This window comes from Pipistrellus hanaki (assembly GCF_964339955.1).
Source record: "Pipistrellus hanaki genome assembly, chromosome: 9".
Lineage (NCBI taxonomy): Eukaryota > Metazoa > Chordata > Mammalia > Chiroptera > Vespertilionidae > Pipistrellus > Pipistrellus hanaki.
This window is the reverse complement of record NC_140511.1, coordinates 7,373,374-7,400,853: the sequence shown is the minus strand read 5'-3', so window position 1 is coordinate 7,400,853 and position 27,480 is coordinate 7,373,374. Positions and strand designations below refer to the sequence as shown.

The following is a 27,480-nucleotide window of genomic DNA, read 5'->3' as shown; positions in this document are numbered from 1 at the left end:
TCCAGGCGCCGCTCTCTGGCGGGGCAGGGTCTGGCCACGGCGCCGGGGCGGCCCCACACCAAGCCCCCCCAATCACGACTGCGTCACAGGCCAATGGAGTCCTCCAAGCCGGCTTTATTCTGTGCACGCCCGTGTGCGCTCGCCCCTGCTTACACAGTAAACACGCCCGCGCCCGGGGCCCGGGGCCCGGGTGTCCCTAGAGAAGGTGTCAGGCCAGCGAAGTACAAGTGGGTGTCTCTCCCCGATGCCTCCTCCTGGGAGCACGGGGATCTGCCGGCTCCACCGCACCAGCTGGGCCCTGAGTGGTGCAGAGCTCCCTGCCCGCGTGCACCCTCCGGGGACAGCACAGGGTCTGCCCGCGGCTCAGGGCAAACCCTGCCTCCGGTGGAGGCACAGCACCACCGGGCGGGCCGGGCACTGTGCGGGGGGCGGCATCCCTGAGAACTGGTGAGGAGGCTGAGAAGGCGGGCCGCGGTGGGGGAGGTCAGGGAGGAAGGCAGGGCAGGGGAATGAAGTAAAGGGGGAGGAGGCTCCGGGGCAGGGGCTGTGCTGACCTTCACACAGCCGGAGTGACCAGGGGTGGGAGGGAGTGGGCAGGGACCTGGTTCACTACGTCGTCGCAGGAGAGCCTCCCCCTCCGGCTCCTCGCGGCGGCCAGCGGGCTGGGGGCTGGCCCGCCCCGCCAGTGGGACGTGGAGTGGGGCCAAGGGAAGTGGCTGTGGGACGTTTCAGGGAGGGACAGTCACCCCCCTGGTCCCCAACGCTGTAAGGCACAATTCTTTAGAGGCAATTAGATTCCATCCAAAACATTAAAAAAAGAAAGAAAACAACAAAAACCCTAAAAACCAAAACTCTTCAGCTCCCAGGCCTCGGGGGCGGTGCTGGGCCTGGACAACGAGGAGCTCCGAAAACGTGTCTGCGAGACAGAGACCACCGTGTCTGCCAGGCAGAGGGGTGGGGCACCTCCGGCCGGGAAGCCAAGGCCGCCGAACCCGGGCCTTAAAAGCCGCGGCAGCTCTCCCCGGTGCCGGGTCCCAGGACTGGCAGGCGAGCGGCTCGGCCCGGGGCGGCCGCCGGCAGCAGCGGCCTCTGCGCCACGCTGTGGCTCCGATCGCAGGAGCCGGAGCTGAGGTGCAGAGCCGAGGCCGCGCCGGCTCCGCTCCTGCTGGTCTTCGCTGCGCGGGCTCCAGCCCCGCCCGGTCGCAGCCACGCCTGCTCCGCAGCTTTACTCACTTTATTTTTCTCTTATTTGTCAGGTTTGCTTGTTTTTTAAAAAACACGCAGGGCGTGGCCGCCACGCGGGGTGCTCTGCGCTACATGCGGGAGGGCGGGCTGGCCAGCTCGTAGAAGAGCAGGTAGGCGTCGCTGGTGCGCACTTGGCCGGAGGACATGGGTGTGACGCTGCGGAGAGAGGGGTCAGCGCCCGGGCTGCGGGCGGCCCTGCGCTCTGGCCCACCCGGCGCCACCCTCGTCGCCGTCTGCTAGGCTTCCGACGGGCAGCAGACATGCCCCTTGGCTTCCTGGCTCGGACTTTGTTTTTTGTTTAATTTAAAAAAGAAATATTTTCCCTGATCTCAGAAAGGGAGAGGGAGAGGGGGAAACATCAACGATGAGAGAGAATCATCAATCGGCTGCCCCTGCACGCCCCACACTGGGGATCGAGCCCAGGACCCTTCAGTCCAAGGGCTGATGCTCCATCCACTGAGCAACACCAGCTAGGGCTCTGGCTCTAACTTTCCCGTCAGTCAAGGTGGAAGCCAAGCAGACGGGCAGGGGACAGGGTCTGGCAGCGGGGGGCTGTCTGGGCGCAGGCCTGTCTCACCTGGAGTCATTGAACGTGTGCCATTCGCCGGTGGCCGGGCTCCGGCAGTACGCGGTGTAGTGGCCGCCCATGGTGGTTCCGGAGTGATTGGACACAGCGTACAGGTTGTAAACAGCGTGGTCTGGGGAAGAAGCATGGTCTGCGAGCCCCCGGCATCCCCGCCCCCCTGCCTTGATTCCCAGTTTCAAACTCCCTCTCCAGCAGCTCCCCTCCTCCTGACTTCCCATCTGCATCTACCTGTGCCCCCTCCCTCCCTCCCTCCCTTCCTGTGACAAATACCACCGGGAGGTCACTGCTGGGTTCCGGGTCAGGGCACAGGCCCAGGTTGCAGGCTTGCTCCTCGCAGGGCCATGCAGAGGCAGCTGATCCATGATTCTCTCTCACCTTTGATGTGTCTCTCTCTCTCCCTCTTCCTTCCTCTCTGAAATCAATTTAAAAAATAATTAAAAAACACTCACTGGTGTTTTCTGAAGCAAATTCTCTCAAGTCCAGGTCTCTCAGCGGGAAGTTCACAAACGTTGTGAGCTTGCTGGTCCGCACCCTGGACTCGGAGAACCGTTTCAGATCTGGCAGGAAGCGCGTCAAGGACAGACAGGGTGCAAGCAGAGTCAGAGAATGGGCGGTCCCCACGGGCGCCCGGGACCCAGGAGCGCACACCAGACCCTCTGCCCTGCGGCCGGCGGCCTAAGGATACGGAGCACCAGCACCTTGGGGAACCGCTGGATGGAGAACTTCTTCAGGCACCGCCTGCGGGCGCGGCAGCGGCAGCACGTCTGGGGACAGAAGGCGGTGAGCCCGGAGGAGACGGTCTCCGCCCGCGGCCGCCGCCCCGGAGCCTCCCGGAGGCCACTCACAGGCTTCTCGTCGCCGTCCAGCACGTCCTCTTTGGTGAAGAGCCGCATGCAGTCCATTAAGGTCACCTCGGGATAGCCCCGCTGGCGGGCAAAGGACAGGTCAGAGGTCAGCGGCACCAGAGGGTCGGGGGGGAGTCCCGAGGGCGGGGCGTCTACCTTCGCAATGGGCAGCGAGAGGTCCCAGAAGGGGTCGAAGACCGTGGAGCAGTGGCCGCAGTCCGTGCAGGTCAGGGAGCTCTTCAGCTGCCCCACAAAGAGATCTGGGGGACAGGGGTGGGCGGCTCAGGGGCGGCGGGCAGGGCAGCAGGCAGGGCGGCTCAGGGCGGCGGGCAGGGCAGCAGGCAGGGCGGCGGGCAGGGCAGCAGGCAGGGCGGCTCAGGGGCGGCGGGCAGGGCAGCAGGCAGGGCGGCTCAGGGGCGGCGGGCAGGGCAGCAGGCAGGGCGGCTCAGGGCGGCGGGCAGGGCAGCAGGCAGGGCGGCTCAGGGCGGCGGGCAAGGCAGCGGGCAGAGCGGCTCAGGGGCCGCGGGCAGGGCGCGGGGAGGGTCCTGGGCCCGCGTGCCCCACTCAGCCCCCGCACTCACCCCCAATCCGGCTGTCTTCCCGCTCCAGGTATTTCCGCCACATCTGCCGCCCTTTCTCGTCATCGCTGGGGACCAGAGAGGGGAAGGCAGTGGGGTCAGGGGTCAAACCGTGGTACCTGTAGCATCTATCAATCTTATCCTTAATATTCAAGCTTCTTCTCAAGCCACTGCCCAGGGACGTAGGCAAACAACTCAAGTCCATCCAGTTTTGCTCCCCACGTTCCTCCTCTTACTTACGGAAGGTGATCGAGGTTCTCAGGGGTGGACTTAGGCCTCACTGTGACTCGGTTTACCTCATTGTGCAGCCCATCCAGAAGGAAGCGGAGGAACTCCTGAGCATCCTGCTGACTGAGCCCAGAACAGAGCATGAGCAGCCGTCCTGGCCCGGCCGCCCGGCCCGGCCGCTGCCCGCCCTCCGGGGTGGGGCTGGCAGGCCCTTACTTATAGCCCACGAAGCGCGGGGCGTATCTCTGGATCTGGGTCTTGAACTCCGAGGGACTCACCACCTCACTGGGAGGCGAGGTCCACATGGCCTGGATGAGCTTGGCGAACTCTGCGGGAGGGGGCGGGAGCGTTTCCTGTGAGCAGCTCCGAAAGCAGGCCCCCGGGAGGAGCCTGCAGGGAGGAGCCCGCAGGGAGACGGGGGAGGCCCCCTGGGAGGAGCCCGCAGGGAGGCGGGGGAGGCCCCTGGGAGGAGCCCGGGAGGAGCCTGCAGGGAGGCGGGAGGCGGGGGAGGCCCCTGGGAGGAGCCCGCAGGGAGGCGGGGGAGGCCCCCGGGAGGAGCCCACAGGGAGGAGCCCGCAGGGAGGCGGGAGGCGGGGGAGGCCCCCTGGGAGGAGCCCGCAGGGAGGCGGGAGGCGGGGGAGGCCCCCTGGGAGGAGCCCGCAGGGAGGCGGGAGGCGGGGGAGGCCCCTGGGAGGAGCCCGCAGGGAGGCAGGGAGGCCCCCCTGGGAGGAGCCCGCAGGGAGGCGGGGGAGGCCCCTGGGAGGAGCCCGCAGGGAGGCGGGGGAGGCCCCTGGGAGGAGCCCGCAGGGAGGCAGGGAGGCCCCAGGGAGGAGCCCGCAGGGAGGCGGCTCGGTGGATAGAGCATGGGTCTGCCGACAGAAGGGTCCCGGTTCTATTCCGATCAAGGGCACAGGCCCGGGCTGTGGGCTGGATCCCCAGTGGGGGTGTGCAGGAGGCAGCCGGTCCATGATTCTCTCTCACCACTGCTGTTTCTCTCTTTCTCTCCCTCTCCTTTCCTCTCTGAAATCAACACAAATATATATTTTTTAAAAGGAAAGAAAACAGCTCCTGTGCGGCCACAGCGGAGCGGGAAGGTGTGGGGGAAGGGGCTGTGCGGACGGGCCCACCTTCCATGAGGGCCGTGTTGGCACGGCTGCTGTGGCTCAGGTCCCGCAGGTAGAGCCGCTGCAGGCAGAAGTCCCGCAGCTCGCGCGTGTTGCTTAGGCACTGCAGGATGGCGTTCATGAAGCACTGCGGGAAGGGAAACTCCGACGTGGCCCCCGCCCGCGGCGCCGCCCGCCCTCCGCCTCCAGCCCCTCCCTGGTGCGATGGGGCGGGTGAGGCACAGGCGGTGACTGCCCAGAGGGGTGTGTGGAAGGGGTGGGCGGTGGGCAGGGGTCCTCGGCCGGAGGGACCCTGGGTGGGGTCCCGTTGGGAGAGGGGGGAGGCCGGAGAAGACGCGGGCTGAGGACTCACCGTGTTCCCAAGGTTGCGCAGGCCGACCAGACCCTGGGCGCTCTTAGAGTTCTGCAAGCAATGGGCAGGCGGTGAGGGGCCGGCGGTGAGGGGCCGGCGGGGCACCGCCAGGTCTCTCCACGTCATCACCTCCTGGCAAGAGGCTTGGGAACGCCGGCCTTTTCAGGGCCCAGCGATAGCCTAGGACTTTGCTTTCTTTACCTGCCCCCCATCTTAAAGGGACATTTTTTTTGTTTGTTTGTTTTTTTAGGAAAAACATTTTATTGAATTCAGAGAGGGAGAGAAAGAAAGAGGAACATAGATGATGAGAGAGAATCATTGACCAGCTGCCTCCTGCATGCCCCCCACTGGGGATGGAGCCTGCAATCCGGGCATGTGCCCTTGACCTGAATCACACCTGGGACCCTTCTGTCCACAGGCCGACGCTCTATCCACTGGGCCACACCAGCCAGGGCTTATGTTACTCTCCATTCTCTGCCATACTGGAGGCTGGAGGTTGAACCGGAGAGTAAGAATTCATATATTTGGGGACATATTTGAGTCCTGGTTACAAGAAACTTCAGGTCCCCAATCCAGACACTGGCTCAGAGACCTGTCCCAGGCGCAGGAAGCAGCTGTCAGTGGGCACCGCAAGGAGCAGCTCAATGAGAAACATCGGACCTGAACATAGGTCTGGGGAGGGGAGGCGGTATCAAGCCGGCCTGCTACAGTGAACGGCCAGAGGCCGGCAGTCCTTCCGGGGGAGCTGGGCCGGGCCAGCCTGGGACCACCTCCCTGCCGGCCTGGTTCCTGCCCACCAGCCCCAGGGCGGCAGGGCGGGCTTGTGCTGGAGGCTGCAGCCACGGAGGCACCAGCTGCCTGCAGGTGCCGCTCTTGCCCTTGCCCTTGGGGAGGTGGGGAGGTCAGAGAGAACAGGTGCGGGGAGGGCTCTGCGCAAGGTGTGTCCAGGCCCATGGCTAGTTCTGGCCCTGCCTCCAAGGAATCAGAAGGCCTTCAGGCACCAAAGGTTAGAGAAGCCGTCTGCAGATGAGCCTGCGGCCCCCCCCTCCCCCCAGTGCTCAGCCAGCTCACCCTGATGGGACAGGAGCCAGAATAACTCAGCTGAAACTACGCATTCCCGGACGCCAGAGGCCGTGGGCTCGCTTCCCAGTCAGGGCACTAGCAGGTAGTGGGCTCAGTCCTCGCGGGCACTTAGCAGGTAGTGGGCTCAGTCCTCGCGGTGGTGGACAACTGCCCTCCCTCCCTCCCTTTCCCTCTCAAAGAATGTCCTTGGGTGAGAATTAAAAAGCAGACACAAATACAATAGCGATGCCCTGTGCTGACAGCGCCCCCAGGGGGAGGGCGGGCTGAGGGCTTTCCCAGGAGGGACCCGCCAGCCACAGGCAGCACCCTCGCCAGCTGTCGGGCCTCCCCAGGGGGCAGGGAAGGACAGGCCAGAGAGAAAAGCCCTCGGCAGCACGAGGGGCAGCATTCGTGAGGACGAGCTGTCCCCGGCCCAGACACGGCATCTGACCGTCTGACCCCGAGGTTCCGAAGAGGCCCACGGAGCGCGCCCGGGACAGAGCCCGCCGGCCGTGCTGGGACGCCTGGGGAGGCCCCGGGCCTCAGACTGCTGCCCGGCCGGCGGGCATCCTGAGCGCGGCCTGCGTCTGCGGCGCCGGCGGCCGGCTCACAGCTCACTGCGTGGGCACCGCTGCTCCTCCTCCCCCTGCGCCTCAGCCCACGCCTGCCCACACAGGCCCCCAAGCAGTGCCTACCCTGGCGCCCTCCACGGCCACAGCCCTCCGCTGAGAAGCGGCCCTGGGACAGGGACGGCGGCAGAGGACCGGGAGGCTTCCTCACGAGGAAGGCAGGAAGAGCCTGGCACCGCCCAGTGACTCCCTTTGTTAGTTTTTATTGGTTCCAGAGCAGAAGGGAGAGGGGGAGAGAGACATCAGTGATGAGAGAGGATCATCGATGGGCTGCCTCCTCTCTGGGGATCGAGCCCGCAACCCAGGCCTATTCCCTGACCGGAATCAAACCCGGGACCTTCACTCTGCAGGCCGACGCTCTGTCCACTGAGCCACACCAGCCAGGCCCAGTGACTGTTCTTGAGGAACTAGTCCTGCTAATGCCTGGTGCAGGGAGAAGTTCTGTTAAGGTGCTGTGAGGACTTGTTTTTTGGGGAGAGGGTGGGGTATGGGGGGAGGTGCTGTGCCTTTTCTCTAACTTCCTGAGTTCAGCCTGGCTGGTGTGGCTCAGTGGTTGAGTGTTGACCTATGAGCCAGGAGGTCACGGTTTGATTTTGGTCAGGGCACATGCCCGGGTTGCGGACTCCATCCCCAGTGTGGGGTGTGCGGGAGGCAGTTGATCCAAGATTCTTTTTCATCACTGATGTTGCTATCTCTTTCTCCCTCTCTCTCTCTAAAATGAGAAAAAAAATATATTTATTTTGGAAACAAAGTTTTCTGAATTCACAACCACATGCCAATTTCTAAGGGCTCTGTGTAGAAGGCGGTGAACAGCGGTGTTGGGGGGAGGGCCGAAGGAAGCAGACACAGCATCTCTGTCTGAACCGGGTCGGGCTGCCCGGGTCCGTCTGCAGGAGGCGCCTGCTGTGCGCCCAGCCAGACATCCTCAGCCACCAACAGCCACCAGCAGCCCGGGGCTCTGGGAGGGGAGCACTCCGCCCGCAGAGCAACACAGGGCCCGGCAGTGACCTTCCCCGCGGGAAACCACCCGCCTGGCCGCTGCGGGGAGAAGCTGGACCTCAGGGCTGGGAGCCCCTGCCCAGCAGACTGGCCAGGAGAGGACTCGGTGGGCCGGGCACTCGGGAGCTCACGTGCAGACCTAGTTTGACAGCAGGGCCACGCTTCCAGGCCAGGACACAGGCCTGGTTCGCCCTCCAGCGATGGTGCAGGGGCGGGAGGTGAGGGCTGGGCATAGGGACCAAGTAGGGGAGGCAGCCTGAGGTTGTCTCCCCCGGCAAGACCCCAGGGAAGGGCTTTCCAGCTTCCTTCCCGAGCTCCGGGCTCAGCGGGCGTCCTGAGCCCAGCGTGGCCCTGGCAGGGGCAGTGGGCGCAGGGCCAAAGGGGCAGCTGCCTGTTACGTAAGACCTGTCAAGCTCTGGCTCTCCTCCTCCCCAAGGTGGGCAGTGCCCACCTTTACCCCCAGCTTCTCTCGGTGCCTGCCTCCCTGAGGGACCCAGTGCCGCCGAGCAGAACCGGGAAGAGCGGGCTGCACTCCTCTGCCCTCCACGGCCCACGGCCCCTTGCCAAGCCTCCGGGAGGGAGCCGCCCGTGGGGTCAACCTGTGTGTGTGTGTGTGGTGGGGGGCGGGCTGGGGGCGCTTCCCACCAGCCTTTCTGGCGCCCTTTCGGCCTCAGTCGTAACCGGAGACCAGAGCCGCCACCAGGGCCCTGGCAGGCGGAGAGCAGCCAAGGTTACGCATTCCTGCGCCGGCCCCACCTGCCCACTGTGCCGGCCGGGCCGGCGGCCTCCGGGGAGGGGCTGCGGGGCAGGCATCACCTGGGGCGGGGGCATTCCTGGCCGCCGGGGGGAGGCGGCGGCGGCGGCATCCGGCCGGCGGGCGGCGCGGGCCCGGGGACGGGCGCCGGGCGGGCGGCCGCGGCCTACCTTGGCCTTGTTGAGCAGGAGCCCCACGAAGGTGGAGAGCAGCAGCGACGGGGAGAGCGGGGAGCGCGGCCGCAGCTCCTTGGCCAGGGCGGGGAGGGCGGCGGGGGCTCCCTCGGGCAGCGTCACGGTGTAGGAGGTGCGCATGCTGCCGCCGCCCGCGCAGCGGGGCCGGGGCGCGGGGGGCACCGCGCGGTCCCACCGCCCGACGCCCACCGGCGGCCGCCCCGACCGTCCGCCGCCCGGTAACAGCTGCGGCGCCGCCCGCCCGCGCTCCTGCCCAACCTCCGGGCGCGCGGCCCAACGCCCGCCCGGCCCGCGGCTCCCGCGCCGCGACGTCAGCGCCCCGCCCCGCCCCGCCCCCGGAGACCTGCCGGGAGGGCGGAGGCCGGAGCCCGCGCCGCCTGCGGAAGGGCCTCAGGAAACTGCCCTGGAGGCCGCGGCCCGGACGGAGTGTGGGCGGGGAGCCCCGGACGGACGGAGGCACGGGGGGGCGGGGCCGTCTGGACCGTCTTCCCGGAGAGCGCGCTCGCCCAGCGCTTGCACAGCCGGGGGAGGGGGGCGCTCACGCCCTCTTGGAGCCCAGCACCCGGCGGTGAGGTCCGGGAGCCCTGGCCGGGGCCCCGCCCTCCAGCCCAGATTGGCCCCGGATGGAGAGGCCAAGGCGATGTTCTCTAAGCCCAGAGGTGAGAGCCCTTTCTGGGCTCTTCCACGCCACTACTCACCTCCCCTTCTCCCAGAACCTCAATCTCTGACTGTTTTTTGGAGGTGGGGGTAAAGTAACACAATGGTGTGTGTGGGGTGCCCGGCTAGCGTGGGAGTGAGGGTGCCACGCTGACCCCCAGGGTGGCTGCACGGGAAGGTCAGGGGGCTGGCGGCTTCTCGGTGCTCCACCCCTTACCTATCCAGGACCACGGAATCTGCTTAGAGACAGCTTGCCTGGCCGGCTATTTTTAGCCTCTATTTTTAGCATCTCCAATACTCCGGAGGCCAGCGGCCCTGTTCCTCCCGCAGGCCCCACCGCACATGCACATGCACACAGGATTACAGCTGTGAGGACCGTGTGCATGACACGCGTGGCTGCGCCCTGGGCCACCCCCAAAGCAGCAGTTTCATGCCAATGGATGTGTGTGTGTGTGTGGGGGGGGGGCAGCGGGAAGCAGGACCTGCAGAGCTTCCACTTGGTGATAAAAGAGGGTGCTGGCCAAAACCGGTTTAGCTCAGTGGATAGAGCATCGGCCTGTGGACTGAAAAGTCCCGGGTTCGATTCCGGTCAAGGGCATGTAGCTTGGTTTCGGGCACATCCCCAGCAGGAGGTAGCTGATTGATGTTTCTCTCTCATCGATGTTTCTAGCTCTCTATCCCTCTCCCTTCCTCTCTGTAAAAACTCAATAACATATATATATTTTTTAAAAAGAGGGTGCTGCCGAAACTGGTTTGGCTCAGTGGATAGAGCATTGGCCTGCGGACTGAAAGGTCCCTGGTTCGATTCCGGTCAAGGGCATGTACATTTGTTGCGGGCACATGTCCGGTAGGGGGTGTGCAAGAGGCAGCTGGTCGATGTTTCTTTCTCATCGACGTTTCTAGCTCTCTATCCCTCTCTCCTCCTCTCTGTAAAAAATCAATCAAATATATTAAAAGAAAAAAAAGAAAAAAAGAGGGTGCTGACGTTGAGAAGGTGGTCTCCACAGTCTCTGAGCTCCCTCAGTGGCCCTGCTTTTAACCACAGCCCGCAGCCTAGCTGGCATGTGATCACGTCGCGTCTCCTCCGGCTCTCCCTCTGGCGGAGCTGGGGCGGTCCTGTCTGTGGCTCTGTCCTGCCCCCGCCGGTCACCACCAGCCCGCTCTCCTTTCTCTGCCAGCCCCGGCCTTCTCCCGTGGGAACAACCCGCCTGAGCGCCTGCTTCCGGGAGGCCAGGGGCTGGCCGACGCTTTACTAAACCATTGCAGGCGACACCATCATGACACAGTGCGCAGTGCGCGGCCTCTGCCTCAGACAGGCCCTGAGCTGAGAGCCCGGACTGCCGTGAGGGCAGCGCTAATGCCTGTCAGCTGGGGCTTTGGAGCCGGGCCTGCCCTGCAGCAAAACTCAGCTCACTGCGGAGACGGCGCCTGGCCTTCCCGGCGGCTGACGGCTCCTTTCTCCAAAGCCTCCTGATGGGCTCCCCACCCCGCAAGGGCCCTGCGGCCTGCTGGCATCCGCCCTGCGCTGCTGGGGTGTCCGCCGTGCCTGTCTTTGCTGTGGTGTCAGACTGCGGACCGTCTGGCTGGGCGATGGTGCCATCACGAAAGCACCTCAAGGACAGGGCTGTGGGTTCTTAGTAAACAGCGCTCTCAGCTCTGCCAGGGGCCCGGCCAGGCTCTGCAGGGCTCCTGGGAGTCCCCCAGCCTCCGCTGGCGGGTGGGTCTGAATTTGCATGTGGAATGGGGGGCTGCTCTGGGCCTGCTCCACCTAGGACAGCACTGCCTCCTGCCAGACGCTCCTCCCCTCCCCCGGGCAGAGGGTGGTGGGTGGGGGCGGGGGCAGGTGGGAAGCCTTCAGCTGGGAGCCATGAGAAGGCTCGGAGGAGGGGAGAGAATTCACACAGAGCCATCTTGCTAAGCAGGTCTGCACACCAACAGAGAACTGGGGCTCATTCTTGGACTAGCCACACCCCCTGGAGACCCTCTCTCTTCAGTGCCACTTCTTAACCCTCCATGAGGACATTTCTCACTAATTCTAGAGCGAGTGGAAGGGAGAGTGAGGGAGAAGAGGGAGAGGGAGAGAGGGAGAGATGAAGGGAAGGAGAGAGAGAGAGGGGAACATTGATCCTTTGCCTCAGAGAGAGGGGAACACTTGCCCCGACTGATCAGGAATGGAACCCTTTGGTGTCCAAGATGATGTGTTCTAACCACTGAACCACACCAGCCAGGGCCAGGGCCATTTCTGAAAGTGGAAGAGGTAAAGAATATACAGCCAGCCTCCTATATCTCTGGGTTTCACATCCATGGACTCAACTAACCTCAAGCTTAAAATTTAAAAAAAAGTGTCAGAAAGTTTCAAAAAGCACAGCTTGAATTTGCAGAGTGCAGGGCGCTATGCCGGGTCCCGCGAGTGGAGCGAGGTAGGGGCCCATCCTGCCACAGCCTCCGGCAGAGGTCCCGTGCGAGCAGGAGCCATCCCGTCAGGGGCTGCGCGGGGTTCGGTGTTGGGAGGGTCCCCGCGGGTCCTGAGGGACTAGTGTCCTGGCCTGAATCTGGCTCTGGCCGCCTGACTCCGGGAGCCGGGTTGGCGCTCGGGCTGCCTGCCCGGCAGCACAGTGTGTTCTCCCTCCGGGCCCCCTGCGCATGGGACACCGTCAGTCAGAGGTAGCTCCGTGAGGGCAAGGCTCAGGCCTGGGCGTCGGCCTGTGAACCAGGAGGTCCGGTTCAGTTCCCGGGTTGTGGGCACCTCCCCAGGTGGTGTGCAGGAGGCGGCGGGCCAAGAGAAGAAACATAAAAGTACATGAAGACGGAGCGCGGCTGCTCCGCCGGCCTCTGGGCAGCGGGCCAGGGCTCGGGAGCACCGCTCAGGCCCCGGCAGGGCCAAGCCGGCCCCCGCACAGCCGCTGCTCTCGCTGCCTGCCCGGCAGCTGGTGGCTGGCGGGTGGTGGGGTTCTGGGTCCTTGCTGGGCTGGCTGTCAGCCACAGGTGCCCTCGGAAGGGAAGGCCAGTGGGAAGCTCACACCCGGAGGCCACCAGCTGTGCCTGGAGCCTCGGCAGCCTGGCCTGGACCAGCCAGACCCCCGAGGCCCACACATTTCCCTCTCTTGCTTGAACTCTGTCTAGGGCAGTGGTCGGCAAACTCATTAGTCAACAGAGTGGCAAACCGCGGCTCTTGAGCCGCAAGTGGCTCACGAGCTGCAGTTTGCTGACCGCTGGTCCAGGGCACCGGTTTTATGTCTCCATCGCGATCAGAGGGTGCAGGGTTCGCTGTACAGCACTGGCCCTGAACATGACCTTCAGTTCTACGCCCATGGCCAGTGGAGTGGCGCCTGGGAGGGACCTTGGCCAGGCCCCAAAGGTCTGGGCCCTAACTTCTGCCTGGCGGAGCTCCACCCAACACCACGGCCACTCCTGGGCTGGGTGAGGGAGGAGGCAGGGAGGCTGGGCACCGAGTGGGAGACAGCTGGGCAAGGCTGCACAGGGCCGCTGCCAGGCCACAGCCACAGCCGGCCTTCCAGGAATGAGCCGCATGTCCTGCAGGCTCTGACCACAAACCACGAGCCGCCGCCCTTTCTCCGCAGCCGGCCCTGCCCCCCTGGCTCCGGGTCCCCTCCGAGTGGCCTTCCCATGCTGACAGCACACACTCAAGCCTCAGCGAGTCCAGCCCCTCGGGGCGCCGACAGGCTGCGGACAGGCTCACCAACAGGACGCAGGCTGAGGCGTAGCGAGCCCGGAACAGCACGGAGGTGGCTCCCCCTCCCTCGGGAGCCTGGTGGTCCCCGTCTCCCTAACCGCTGCCTGTGGAGGACACCCCCACCCTCCCCACTGCAGGCAGCAGGCAGGTCCGAAGTCCCACGGGAGACAAATCACATGACCTCAGCTTACATAATCTGTCTGCCACCCCACATCTGGGACCCCGAGCTTCAAGAGATGAGCCGGCAGCCCGGGGACAGACAGGCCTAGGGCCCCACGGGGCCAGGCGCGTTAGGGCCCAGACCTTTGGCTCTCACGGCAGGTCCAGGGAGCGGGGGAGACAGGCGGGCCAGGACCCCAGCCTCGCCCCGCTCTGCACAGAACAGCAGGTGCCTGGCCTGCCGACTGCTCTGGAGGGCCTGCCCCTCCCCCCACTCTTCCTGGGGACCGGAGAGCGGCAGGGCAGGGCAGGGCAGGGAGCAGGCAGGGCTGAGGCTGCAGGCAGAAGGCCAGGGCGGCAGGGAGCAGTTGGCGGGTGGGGAGGAGGAGGATTAGGACGGACTGTGGGGTGAAAGCAGTCCTGGCAGGGCTCAGTGGGAACAGCGCGTCCTTGGGCCCAGGGACAGGAGTGGGCCGGGGAAGGGGAGGGGGCAGACCAGGTTGGGCACTTGGGCTCCAGCGTCTCTGCAAGGCCACCTGTGTAGAGCGCCCCCTGTCCCTCCCCCAAAGTTCGCAGGGACTCCCTGACATCGCAGTGGCTTCACCCCTCCACACCAGCTCCGGGGCATCCCTGTGAGGCGGGTGGGCGTGTGGCCGCCCTTTTATGAGTGGGGGAGCAGAGCTCAGATGAGGGATGTCAAGGTAAAGAGGCAAATGCTGCTTCCAGCAGCCGCAGCCCATCCTGGCCACGCCCTCTCCCACCCCCTAGGACACCTGGAAACAACGAGGGCTGCATCCTATTGCAACTATTTTAAGAACTAATTTCCCGCCCAACTCGACTGGGGTGGCTCAGTGGTTGAGTGCTGACCTATGAACCAGGAGGTCAGGGTTTGATTCCTGGTTATGGCACATGCCTGGGTTGTGGGCTTGATCCCCAGTTGAGGGGTGTGCAGGTCAATGATTCTTTCATTATTGATGATTTTATCTCTCTCCTTCTCTCTTCCTCTCTGAAATCAATTAAAATCCCACCTAATAAAAGAGTAATATGCAAATTAACCACCACCAGCCAATCAGAGCGAGTACGAAAATTAATCCCAACCAAGATGGCTGCAGCCACAGAGCAGTTGAGAGGCTTGGGTTTCAATGGAGGCAGCCAAGCTTTCCACACACCCTGGCCTGCCTAGGCCTCCACTCAAGGATACAAAGTTTCAATTATAGAAGATAAATCCCAAGAAAAATGGCGGCAGCCACCCAGCTGGAAAGAGCAGGATAGAGTTGCCCTCGGCAACTGAGGAAGCAAAGCTTTCCACCTGCCTGGCCGGCCTAGGCCTCCACTCAAGGCTACAAAGTTTAAATTGTAGAAGATACAAAAATCCAAACAGAAATGGCGGCAGCCACGAGTGAGCAGGGGGCTTGGCTCCGGTCCAGGCTACAAAGTTTCAGTTGTAGAAGGTGAAAAACCCCAGATACCAGGGCCTCCCGGGTCACCGGGGGGCATGGCCGGCCTGCAAACCACCACAGGACCCTCACTAGGCCACCCCACACCCCAAGGGAACCCCACCCTGATCAGGGACACCCTTCAGGGCAAACCAGCTGGGCCCCACCCATGCACCAGGCCTCTATCCTATCTAATAAAAGAGTAATATGCAGATAGAGCATCACCCCAACACACAAGATGGCTGCCCCCATGTGGTCAAATATTCTGCCCCCAAGTGGACACAAGATGGCCACCACAAGATGGCCAGCAGGGGAGGGCAGTTGGGAGGGACTAGGCCTGCAAGAGAGGGCAGTTGAGAGGGACCAGGTCTGCAAGGGAGGGCAATTGGAGGCGATCAAACCTGCAGGGGAGGGCAGTTAGGGATGTCCAGGCCTGCAGAGGAGGGAAGTTGGGGGCAAACAGGCTGGCAGGGGAGCAGTTAGACATCAATCAGGCTGGCATGGGATTGGTGAGGGGGTGATCAGGCTGGCAGTCAGAAGCGGTTAGGGGCAATCAGGAAGGCAGGCAGGCGAGCAGTTGGGAGCCAGCAGTCCTGGCTTGTGAGAGGGAATTCCGACAGGCAGTTTAACATCCCTCGAAGGGTCCAGATTGGAGAGGGTGCAGGCTGGGCTGAGGGACACCCCCAACCCCATGCACAAATTTCATGCACTGGGCCTCTAGTATTAAATAAAAAAGAACTTACCCCTCCGTTACATGTGAATGCCCTGGGGCCGGCACCAGCTCACACAGCTCGTGCCCCCGGAGGGTGCCTGCACACCCGCTACACGCCAGGCCTTTCCTACACAGCCTGCGATTAGTCAAGACAGACAGTCTGTGCCTAGGAGACAGGCGCGGGTGAGGCGCTTCTCCGGGCCAACCGCTAGGAGCTGAGCGCCTGCACTGTGTGACTGCGAAGGGGGCCAGGGCAGATGCGCGCAGAAATGGTTTAGAAATGGCGGCCCAGCCCCCTGACGGGCTGTTCTCATCTCAGCAAAGTGCAGGCTGAGCAGCGAGGAGAGGGGGAGCCAGGCCTCACACTGCTCTCCTGGCTGCAGCATCTCCTTGGGCTCCACGTGGGCACTGGCTCGGTGGCAGGGCATGGCTGGCACTGCTCGGGGGCTGTAAGGTGTTCTGGAGCAAGGAGGGCTATTGGGGTGTCTAAGTGTGCCCCAGGGCAACTGGCCACTCCCCTGAGGCCCTCTCTCAGCACTTCCCTCAGCCTGGCCTGGATGAGGGGGCCTGGTGTCTGCTTGGGCTGGCGGGAGGGCGCGGACTCCTGCGAGGGTGGGGTGTCTGTGTGGGAAGGGGGCAGAGCCCAGTGTTCGCACCCCAGAGCAGGAGATGCTGCTCCCTCCCGATGGGCTGAGGGGCTGTCCTTCCTCCTGAGAGGCAGTGCCGGGCCCCAGGCTCCGGTGCCTATAGACGGCTGAACCTCTGAGCGCGAGTAGACTCGTAGGCACCAGCCTAGAGGCTTAAACTCAGGGGACTTGGGCCCCTCCACGGAGGGCCGTGTTCTCGTCACCCCTGAGGGGCAGTGCCAGCCATGCCCATGGGGATGAGACACACTCCCCCCCCCCCAGCGGCTGTCCTCTGAGAGCTCCCACCTGTCTCCTCGGCAGTCTGCCACGCCCCACTCCTCCACCCAGCCCGCGCAGCACCGCCCGCAGCACCGGCTTCTGGATCTCCCTTGGCCCCTCAGACGCCTCGGGGCCAAGACTCTCTAGTCAGGTTAGCAAAGTTGTCCTCTCTGGACCGTGGTGCTTCCACGCTGCGGGGTCTGTGGCCCGAAGCCCCGCGCCGAGCTGCACTCCCGTTCCATTTATCTGACAAGCCCGCTCAGCAGCCTTTCTCTTTTGGTTTTTGAACTTGAAGCAATCTTTTTAAAAAACTCATCCCCTGACAAAGGCTTTACTGACAACTTTCCATAAGTTAATTAAAAAATACAAAAATACAGAACATAGCAGACAGTATTTCGTACACTAGAAACCAACATGACAGAAGTCCCTTCTCATCACTAAAAAACCCCAAACCCTAAGCACTTCATTTTGGTGGGGACAGGACTGTGGTGTCCCACCTAACGAACCAAAACAACCCGGCAGAAAGTTCTAACCGGGGGTAGGACCGAGGCAGAGGATCAGATTTTAAAACAACTTCAGCATTTCTTACTGTGACACAGCGATAGTGTAAAAGAAGGCACATGTCCTAGGAGTATGGGCTGAGCACATAAAGGAGTCACAACACCTAACTCTCCTTCCTTTATGCTAGCCTGTCCATCTGTTCACCCATCCACCTACCCACCTATCCATCCATCTATGCATCCATCCATCCATCCACTCATCCACCCACCCACCCATCCATCTACCCATCCATCCTCCCCATCCATCCATCCATCCACCCATCCATCCACCTACCCACCCATCTATCCATCTATTCATCCATCCATCCATCCACCCATCTACCCATCCATCCACCCACCCACCCACCCATCTATCCATACTCCTTCCTTCCTTCCCACCTATCCATCCATCCATCCATCCACCCATCTATCCATCTTCCATCTTCCTGTCTTCCTTCCTATCCACCCACCCACCCATCTATCCATACTCCTTCCTTCCTTCCTTTCCTTTCCTTTCCTTTCCTTTCCTTTCCTTTCCTTTCCTTTCCTTCTTTCCACTTATCCATCCATCCATCCATCCACTCATCCATCCACCCACCCATCTACCCATCCCTCCACCCATCCATCCATCCACACACCCACCCATCTATCCATCCATCCATCCATCCACCCATCTATCCATCTTCCATCTTCCTTCCTTCCTTCCTTCCTTCCTTCCTTCCTTCCTTCCTTCCTTCCTATCCATCCATCCATCCCATTCATCCATACACCCATCCACACACCCATCTAGCCATCCATCCACTCACCCACCCACCCATCCATCCCCCACCCACCCATCCATCCATCTGTCTACTCATCCACTCACTCTCCCTAATCCATGCTATCAGCTGAGTTCTGTGCTGCTCTAGGGACATGCTGAGGGGTCTAGAGACATCATTTCTTTCTCATCCCCAGAGCACTTGCCACTTAATAGGTTACCAACGGCCACAGACAAGACTGAACGAAGTCTGTGCCCCAAGGAAGGGGTGTTCAGGGATTAGATGCGAGGGAGACACTGCTAGCCCTCACTCAGTCTCCAGGAGAGCCCTGTCCTCACTGGGCCAGGGAGGCTGGAATCAGAGGCATTAGCTTGTCTAAAGCCAGAGACAAAAATGTTTCTGAAGACACAGGAGACAGACGTCTGTCCAGGCGCCTGGCCCTGAGCCAGCTGGTGTCCATCAGTGGAGAACCCCTCACCCAGTGACCAGGCCCACCTGCTAAGCGGCCCCCGGGCTGGGAGAGCCCAGACATGAGAGACCAGGTGGCCTGGGGCCTCAGCACCGCACAGGAGGGGGCCGGCCTGCGGGTAAGAACTGTGGGGTGTGTGGGGATCTCTGAGTATTGCCGGGAGCACTGCTGGACTGTCCTCATGTGCCCAGGTCCTCAGTGGGTTTCCCGGGGAAACGAGAAGCCTCGGAGCAGGCCCGGAGCCATCGGGGCACCGGCCCTGCTTGGCTGGGCCCCACCAGGGCGGCGGGAGCGGCGGCTGGCCAGGAGGCTTGGGGAGAAGCCCTCTGCCTGGATCGTCATTGGAGGAGATCCTTCCTGGAGCCTGGCTCTTCCCCAGAGGGGCCCCTCCCCAAGCCTCCCTGGAACCCCAGGGGCAACTCACCATGGCGTCCCGTGCTGGGGAGCTGCTGCGGCTGGGTCCGGGGGCCAGGCCTTTCCCCTTCTCCCACAGAGTGTACCGGCCGCTGGGTCGGAAGGTGGGGCTGAGGACTTCAGGGGCTCGCGAGGGAGGGGCCTGGGCAGGCAGCTGAGGGGTGCTGCCCTTGCGCCCGTAGTTCTCCAGGTAGTCGGCCAGGTACTCCGAGCGGCTGGCCGCCTGGTAGAGGCCCTGCAGGGCGCACAGCTCCCGGCGGGTGCGGGCCAGCCCGGGGCTGCGGCCCAGGGGCCCGGGGTCCAGGCGGTAGCTCTCCGAGGCCCGAAGGCTGGAGAAGTCCCTGGCCAGATCGAGCTGACTGCTGGACTTCTTCTGCGTCAGGGGCAGCCCCTGGCTGCGGGCACTCATGGGCAGGTAGCCGAGGGAGCTGCTGGTCACTCCATATGGGAATCCACTGCCCCCGCTGAGGCCGCTCCCTGCCGGCCGCTCCAGGCCCCGCGCGTGGCTCTCTGCCCTCTTACCGGCCCCGAGGACGTCTGACCGCAGCAGGGGGCGGCCCCTGTCGTAGTCCAGGATGGAGGAAGGGCCATAGGTACTGGGCCGGGCGAGGAAGCTGGCTGGGGGGCCCGGCTTGAAACCCCGCTTCTCCTTCTCCAGGAAGGAGGCAGCCAGGGTGGCGCCGTAGGAGGAGGGAGTGTAGGAGCCATAGCCTGCCTTGGCGTAAGGGGGGTCTGCGTAGCGGGCCGAGTCCGTGTAGCGCTTCAGCGTGGAGGAGAGCTGGGACATCCTTCAGGGCTGTGCTCAGTGGGGCCCGGGAGCCTCATGGGCTGGAAGACAAGGACAGATTGTCAGAGGCCCTGCCGGGGGCCGGCTCCCAGCATTCCTGCTCCCCCACCCTCCACCTCCGAGCCCTGGATCTCAACGAGGGACCACACGGTCCCTTTCCACAAGAGGCTGGCCTGCCACTGAGCAACATGCCTCTGCACGGAGCACACACTCAGCCATCCACACTTCAGGGAGGGCGCAGAGGAACTGGCTTTGGTGACCACCAGGCAGTCAGGCTCAGCACCTCCTGGCGTCCCGGAGTGCCCCCTCACAACATGCCAGCAGGAACTGCCCTCTCCCCACAGCCTCCAACCACACACACAGCCCGGCCGGGCCCATCCCTCCCCGGGGGCTCCTCGCCCTCGGGACCGAGGACCCGGACAGTGCAGGAGTTAGGACCACCCCCTCCTGTCTGACTCATGGGGCGAGTGAGTGGGAGTCTGGAATTAGTCTGCTGAGCCGGAAAGACCAGAGGATCCTTGGATCAGATTCCTGGTGATGAAAAGCAGCTCGTGAGAGGGAGCCAAGGGGGTGGGGGAGGGGAGGAGTGGGCAGGTGGCCGGGAGGGGGCTTGACCTTGGTCCCCACGCTCCACCCTAGCCCTTCCCTGACACCGGCTGCCCTGAGCTGTCTCCGGCTCTAAGTGGATCAGGGCCCCGTGGCCTCCAGGAGTCCTGCCCGGGCCATGCCCAGCTGCTCCTGGGGAGGAGCACGCTCCCCTAGAGGCTGACACCCCGCACTGCAGGAGGCGCACGGTGCTGCCCCAGCGCTCGCGGGGAGATGCGGTGAAGGAGCACAGACCAGCAGAGCCAGGATGGGAATCCAGGCCCTGCAGCTTCCCAGCCCCGTGCTCTTTACACATGACCTTGATTCACCCCTGCCATCAAACAAACGCAGGCTCCCTCTGGACCCCAGAGTCCCTTCCGCATCCCCAGAGCGCAGGCTTTATCTACAGTGGAGCGGAGGGCACAGAGGCTTTGAGAGAGCAGCAGGTAGGACCGGGCCCCTTTCCTGAGGGCCATCGGGGCCCTTGGGGCAGGGAGAGCCACCGGGACCCTCAGAGCAGCGTGTGCAGGCTCTGGCTCTGGCCTGCCCTCTGGTGGACTAGCTGGGAATTTGCCCTCGTCATTTCACCCCTCCGAGCCGCAGGGTTCTCCCTGTGAAGGGAGTGTGACATCACTGCCATCATCCCTGCCTCACAGGGCTGTCCTGAGGAGGGCAGTGAGGATGACAGGGACAGCCCTCCACAGGGCAGCTATTATCTCCCCGCGGCCCGCCCCCGCAGGCAGCCTGTCCCGGAATAAGTTAAGGCAGGGCAGGGTCCCTCCCGGTTGCGGCGGCTTCTGACCGCAGCCTTGAGCACTCAGGTTCCCTGCAGCTCCCAGAGGCCCGCACCCGCTCCTGGGGGTCGGTTGCTGAGGAGGCAGCCTGCAGTGTGCCAGGCCTGTAGCTCAGCCCATCAGGGCAGAGAGGAGCTGGCAGAGGGCACTAGAGGCTCGGTCCATGCCAGGCTTGGGCCAGTGCAGGGGACACTCACAGATGGCCATGTTCGCAGGGCCCCGAACAAAACGTTCAGCAGTTTCCAGCCCAGGCTGCCTCTGACCAATCGGCCACCCTGTCGTCTCCTTTCTCCCACCGGCCGCACCCAGCTTCTGCGCACACACTGGCCCGCGTGCTCCCACCCCCCGGGGGCTGAGGGAGACCTCACTCGGGGCTGGGAAACCACGTGCTTTCCTCGCACCGACTTCACTTTCTGGGTGCAGAGAGGAAGAGTGTGAGAGCTGAGGGGGCTGGGCCTGGGGCCGGGCCGGGCCCAGTCCAGCCGGGCCGTTTCACTATTGATGAGAACGCCATCAATAATTCACAGTCACAGAAACTCCAGGTCTCGGGAGCTGGGCTCCAGGACACGGAGCTGCCAATCAGATACGACCTGCCCCTCCCATGCTTCCTGCCTCTGGCCATGGCGGCTCCCTCCCCCACGCCGTGTCCAGGGAGCTGGCTCTCTGCGGGCAGCACCCAGCTCCTGACCCTCCTGGCCGCCGCCGGCGCAGACAGGGACAGAGGGACAGACGGACGCTCTGGGACAGCTGATGAGCAGCCCGGGGGGAGGCTGGAGGAAACCATGCCTCTGGCCTCAGCCCCAGAAGGGCTCCTGAATCCGTTTTCCCGCCTGCTCCCATCTGGCAAGCAACTGGCCGGCCTCCCCACCCCTGGAAGCTGCCCCGGGGGGGTATCCTGCTCCCACACAGACTGTCGGAAGCTGAGCTCTGGCTCACAGTCCCTGTGTCTGGGAAAGGGTCCCTGCTGGGGCCCAGGCCTGGAGCCCGCCCGCCCGCCCGCCCTGCTGTCTCACTCTTGAGACAGTGCTAGTACCTTCCAGGGGAGCAGACAGGTTGGGGTGCTCCTCCCAGCATTACCTGGCAGGGCCGACCCCGGAGGCTGCAGCCCACACCTCGGTGGGAGACCAAGCCAGGCTCTGGTGGTACCCTTGCCACACAAGCCAGGGGCAGGACTGGCACTCACAGGGCACGCGGAGGCTGGTTGCCACAGGAACAGCCTGGACAGAATGGCCTTTCCATGGGGCAGTGGGAGACATGCTGATTGGCTGGGGCAACCCCTCCCCGCCCTGCCCAGTGGGGGTCCGGCTGCCCGTGTGCCCAGCGCTGGCGAGCACAGGCATGTGGCTGCAGAAGGCGCCTCCCCAGTGCCGGGGACAGGAGGGCGCCTTCCCAGGCTCCGCCTCCGCCGCTGCTCAGCCTCCTCTGGCAGAGCCCCAGCCCCGGAGCGGAGCGGAGCGCAGGTGAGCCCAGCCCCCAGGCCGGCCGCCGAGCACAGCACTCGCCCAGCCTGTCTCCCGCCCGCCCGCCCGGGGCTCTTCTCAGGCCCACAGACGGTCCCCAAGCCTTCGCCCGCGCGAAGCCTGAATTCTTTTGGAAGAGTAATTGCCTTGCTCTGGCCGCATGACTCAGCTGGTTGGGTGTTGTCCGATGCACCGAAAAGTCACCAGTTTGATTCCTGGTCAGGGCACACGTCTGGGCTCGGCCCGGGGGGGGGGGGGGGGGGGGGGGGGGAGAGGAGGCAGCGCTCCGCGATGCTCCCTCCTCGTCGTTTCTCTCGCATCGATGCTCCTCTCTCCCTTCCTCTCTCCCCTCCTCCCTCTCTAAAAGAATAATAACGACGAATGAATGCCACAAACATCATTTGAAGATTTAATTTTTTACATTAACTTAAAATTTAAAATATTCTATTAAAAAATTTAAAAACAAATGGACAAGAAGTGTAAAGAATGGAGCATTTAGGCGCAGCACTCAGGTCCCCGAAGTTGTTAACACTTACAACCACTGAGACTGTGGTCTCCGCCCTCAGGAGCAGGTGCTGGTCACGGCTCCCGTCTCACTGGGAGGAGGGCAGAGCTGGTGGGATCTGCGTTCTCACAGCCGCCCTGCCTTTGGCCCCCACTTCACCCTACCCCCTGCTCTCCCTGAGCTGGCCCAGGGAGGGGGCCCCTGGGACAGGGCGAGGGTGGGGCCTCCAGGTGTCATTGTCTGGCCACAGCAAGGCCAAGGCGGCAGCCTCTGCGGGGGCGTGAGCAGTCAGTGCAACCCGAGCTGATGGCAGCGAGATGGGAGATGGGCTGAGGCCTCCTTCCCAGCATCCGCCCCGGCTAGCCCTGCCGGCCCCCGGCCCCGGCCTGGTCAGGGGCGTGCTCCAGCCCCCCTCCTTGCTGCCACTGGCTCCCTCCCCAAGGCGGCCGGGCCAGGTGAGTCAGGGGTTCAGATGAAACAGATCCCCTTGCAATCAGTCACTGTCATTTCCTGTTGCTCACGTGCAAGGCTCCCGAACCTGCCAGGCCAGGGAGGACTCGCGCCCCAGGAATCCTGGGCACTCCTGGCATCCAGGTAGGGGACTGGGAACACCCACGTCCGCAGCCTTCCTGCCCGCTCTGCCCAGATGTGCCCTGCTATCTGGGTGCAGGCATGCCAGCTCCCGTGGCCATGTCGCTGCCAGAAGGAAAGTCAGGCTGGGTCCCCAGGGCAGGCCTCCCCAGGACCCAGGCTCGCCCCCGCCAGGTGGCCAGGGCAGGTGCGTGAGAACCAGCCACCCCGGCCCCAGGACCACAGAGCTCCCACGGCCACTGGTGAGGGCAGGAGGCCCTGCTGGTGTGCTGACCCGCAAGGCCAAGTGGCTGAGAGGGGCCCCGTCTCCCTTCACCCCCCTCTGACCGCCCTCTCTGCTGTCCAGGCACTGGCGGGCACACGCGGGGGTGTCCGGCGGGTGTGGAGATGCAGGTGGAGTGAGGTTTGGCGAGGAGGCTGTGCTCACCCCCAGGAGACCTGTGGGCCTTCCCAGGGCCCCCGAGCCTCGGCCGGCTGCTCCTCCCAGCCTCTCCCTGGAGCTCTAGCCGTGACAGGGGTCAGGGAAGGGAACTTGGGGCCATTTCTGTCTCTCTGGCTCCCAGTAGGTGCCCAAGGATTGGGAGAGGGGCGGGAGAAGAGGTAAAATAGATTGAGATGAGAGCAAGAACCCTGACTGGCTGAAAAGGAGTAGGTGGGCCCAGGGGAGTGTTCCCATTGGGTAATTCTTTCATTTGGGCTTGGGAGAGGGTAGGCATCTACAGGGCGAAGAAAAATCACCGGAAATGGGCCCCCAGACGAATTGAAATCCTCACGTTCCCATCAGCGACCTCTGTGGGGCGCTCTGCACTCCTGGGCCTCCTCTCAGGTCGTGGCTTTCTCTCTCTCCCTCCAGGACTCCATCCTGTCTAGTCCTTGACCTCCAGCCTCTGGTCTTGCCCACAGCACCCACCAGGCCTGGTGGGCCATCTCTCCAATGTTCCCCCAAACAGTCGGGGGCCCTCCATTCAGTGTCCCTATGAAGCTCAGATATTAAAGGGGCAGCTACTAACCTGCGTTGGGGGCAATGGGCCGGACCTGGGGGCTTCTCCTTCCTGGCTGGGCCGGGGCGCCGTGCTGAGCCCTGGCGCTGGAGCAGCCTCTGGGCTGGTAATCCTGCTCAGGTTACTGACTGATATATATAGCATCTTATCTGACCTCACAGCCATGGCAGCTAGCTCCTCACTGTGCTCCAAGCCGGGGGAATTAAAGGGGCAGGGACAGGCCTTCCCTTAAGGGGCTGTCCTGATGTGGACAGGCCAGGCGTCCCCAGAGGACTCTCTGAGGAGGGACACTTTGGAGGGAACTGGAGGGGAGCCCAGTGGAACACCGGGAAGGACAGTGGGATGGGGACGGAAGGGATGCACACCGCAGAAGCAGGCGCCAGTCACAGACTTAGAGACAAGGAGCAGCACAACGCTGGCCCTTGCTTCTGAGATGAAGACCTCAAGGCGACAGCCCCTGCTCAAGGGCACAGACAGCGAGAAGCAGAAGAGACCAGCGCCAGACTTTCAGCCCAAGCCCTTTTCCGCGAGCTCCCAGCCCTGGCTCCCAGCCCTTCCCTCCCTCCCAGTGGCTCTGAGACCTGAGTGACTGAGTCCACAGAACAGGAGTCACGGTCAGCTTAGTAACACGACACCTCCGGTTGTGAGGGTAACTAAAGCACGTCGGCATCCTGGCAGGACCGAGCCGGCACAGCTCTGGCAGCGAGGCGGCCGAGGGGCCTCCTTCTCCTGCAGCCAAGCCCCCGCGTGTCCCCTGCCTTGAGGGCTAGCCCTGGCCGTGACCTCTGCCCAAGGCCTGGTTGGGGACATGCACCCCGGCCTCCTAATATAATAATGATTATATATTGAATGCTTCCACTTTTCATTATAGTTAGTGGTAGTATTTCTTGTTGTTGTTGCTGTTAATCCTCAACCGAGGATATTTTTCCCAGTGATTTTTAGAGAGTGGAAGGGAAGGGGAGAGACAGAGACAGAGAGAAACATCGATGTGAGAGAGACACATCGATTGGTAGCCTCTTGCGTGAGCCCTGACCAGGGCCAGGGAGGAGCCTCCAACTGAGGTATATGCTCCTGCTTGGCATTTATCCCGGGACCCTTCAGTCTGAGGCTCTATCCGTGGAGCCAAACCAGCTGGGGCTAATAGTCATCATAATAATGCCCATCTCCCAGTTGTGAAGGTTAAATAAAGCATATGTCAATATCCTGGCACACGCTCGAGTTCGGGAAGTGGTCATTATTATTACGTGGAGTGCTTGTATGTGAGTGGTGCATTGCAGTCGCACCTCCCAGGGAAGCTCCTCAGGGAGGACAGGCTCTGTGCGGCCCTTGGAGCCCTGCCCTGAGCCAGGAGACGCCCCGCTCCCTGAGCTGGTCTGCGCCCGGAACTGGCCAGGGCAGACGAGGCCGCGTGCGCCCAGCCCCAGCCCACCGCGGCGGAGGCGGCGGCGCCTTCCCCCTCTGCCCAGAGCAGCCGCGCGAGGGCTGCAGGGGCTCACTGTACCTGCGGGAGAGCGGCGCGCAGAGCGGGCTGGGCAGGGTTGCGGCGGGAGGAGCAGGTTCTTCACCTCTCGGCCGGCCGGGCTCTCAGTCTGTTTCTCGAAGGCGCTGCCTACGGACTGGGAGTCCCCAGGCTGTGCCTCACCCTGTCTTGGCCGAGGCCTGACTCAGCCCCGGCCCTGATGGTGCACTTCGAAGGACGCCCTGGCCCGGCCCTCATTCCAGGCCTGCTGACTCCTCGTTTGGCAGCATCTGTAGCATCAAAGGAGTGCGAGTGCCCAGCCCCAGCTCAGCCAGCTCTCCTGCCCTCCACTTATGGGGTCCCACTTGGGGGTCCTTCACATGCCCATGCCTGGGGAGGTGGTCATCACCCCCGTCTCCAACTCAGCCCCATTCTATTTTTTTTTAAATATATATATATTTTTATTGATTTTCCACAGAGAGGAAGGGAGAGGGATAGAGAGCTAGAAACGTCGATGAGAGAGAAACATCGACCAGCTGCCTCCTGTACACTCCCCACTGGGGATGTGCCCGCAACCAATGTACATGCCCTTGACCAGAATCAAACCTGGGACCTATCAGTCCGCAGACCGATGCTCTATCCACTGAGCCAAACCGGTTTCGGCTCTATTTTTTTAAAAAATTTATATTTGTTATTGATTTCAGAGGAAGGGAGAGGGAGAGAGGAGGTAGAAACATCAATGATAAGAGAGAATCATGGATCGGCTGCCTCCTGCACGTCCCACACTGGGGATGGAGCCCACAACCCAGGCCTGTGCCCTGACCAGAATCGAACCCTGACCTCCTGGTTCACAGGTCGATGCTCAACCACCGAGCCATGCTGCGGGGCTCAGCCGCATCCTAGAAGCAGCCAGGTGGGAAGTAGATGGTCAGTCCTCAGAGACCAGCTAGAGCGGGTTGGCCAGGGCTTTCCTGGCTGTTACTTGCCCCCTGGAGTCTCCCCCACCTCCCCTTCTGGTTCGGGATGGGTGAGAATTTCAAAGATGCCTCTTTCTGGTCCGGAGGGTGGGACATCCCTCCATCACTTCACTGCTGCCTCCCGACACCCGCACTGCCCTTGGCACACTGACCGGAGGAGCCGCTCCCGGGAGCTGTGCAGGGAGGAGGGAGAGCTGCGCGCCCACGCGAGGAGGTCCTGTCAGTGCCCGGCGGCTCTCAGGCCACCACCCCGGGGCACGGCACTGCACGGGGCAGGCCCGGGACCCCGCCCCGCCCCGCGCGTTCCCGAGGACCCGGCAGCACGCAGGCCGCCCCTGGCACCCACGCTGGCAGCCACGGCGGCGTCCTCCGCGCGGCTGGCGCCCGCGCTACGTCTCCAGTGCCCGTCCGCGCGGGCGGTCCCGGCGCTCCGCTCTCCGAGCCTCAGAGGCGCCGATCTCCGCCCCCGGCCTCCCGGGCAGGTGGCACGTACCTGCGTCTTCGCCGAGGGTGGCCGCGCCGAGCCGGGCACAAGCATGGGGCCGCGGGGCCCCCCGGCGGGTCCGAGCGCGGGCAGCGAGCCGCTGACGCGGGGAGCTCCCCGGCCTCGCTCCGTCGCCTCCCGCACCTCCACCTCCCGCACCTCTGCCCGGGGCCGCGAGGACCTCCCCGGGCAATGGGCGCCACTCAGCGGGCAGCCGCCGCATCGCGCCGGGCAGCGAAGCCACGCCTCTCGTCGCGTCACGGGACGCCGCACGGGCATTGGCTGTTCCCATTGTGGCGTCACTAGCGCCCGTCCCGCTCGGGTCTCCCTGGCAACGCAGTGCGCCGGCGCCGCTGGGGGGTGGGGGGGCAGCGGCGGTTGGCAGCCGAAGCGCCGGGAGGAGCGGCGGCGTGGGAGACCGAGGAAGGCGCACACGTGACGGCGGCGGGGCGGGAAGGTGTTGGGAGGGGCGGGAGGGCCCAGGGAAGGCGCCCTGGG

General features: G+C 63.6%; 1 protein-coding gene across 5 annotated transcripts; it reads right to left on the bottom strand.

The window, feature by feature from the left end:
* Positions 1 to 94: 94 nt before the first annotated feature.
* USP2 (ubiquitin specific peptidase 2) lies at positions 95 to 27,187 on the bottom strand. Of its 5 annotated transcripts, none has more exons than XM_084895592.1 (13): positions 26,992 to 27,187; positions 18,350 to 19,167; positions 4,959 to 5,009; positions 4,610 to 4,733; positions 3,699 to 3,810; positions 3,495 to 3,605; positions 3,258 to 3,322; positions 2,833 to 2,936; positions 2,677 to 2,757; positions 2,517 to 2,595; positions 2,281 to 2,388; positions 1,823 to 1,943; positions 95 to 1,401 (listed from the first exon to the last, which is right to left on the bottom strand). In XM_084895592.1, the coding sequence occupies exons 2-13, from the start codon at positions 19,124 to 19,126 to the stop codon at positions 1,314 to 1,316; spliced, it is 1,821 nt and encodes a 606-aa protein (XP_084751718.1). In that variant the 5' UTR covers positions 19,127 to 19,167; positions 26,992 to 27,187; the 3' UTR covers positions 95 to 1,313. The 5 variants fall into 5 exon arrangements, with proteins under 5 accessions (XP_084751718.1, XP_084751720.1, XP_084751719.1 ...); XM_084895594.1 differs by lacking the exon at positions 26,992 to 27,187 and adding an exon at positions 25,564 to 25,759; XM_084895593.1 differs by lacking the exon at positions 26,992 to 27,187 and adding an exon at positions 24,072 to 24,221.
* Positions 27,188 to 27,480: the final 293 nt, after the last annotated feature.

Coding starts and splice junctions, on each gene's coding strand:
- USP2 (XM_084895592.1), bottom strand. CDS start 19,126: ATGTCCCAGCTCTCCTCCACGCTGAAGCGCTACACGGACTCGGCCCGC. Junction 3,323..3,494: donor GAGAACCTCGATCACCTTCC/GTAAGTAAGAGG, acceptor TCTGGTCCCCAG/CGATGACGAGAAAGGGCGGC. Junction 2,758..2,832: donor TCTCGCTGCCCATTGCGAAG/GTAGACGCCCCG, acceptor TTTGCCCGCCAG/CGGGGCTATCCCGAGGTGAC.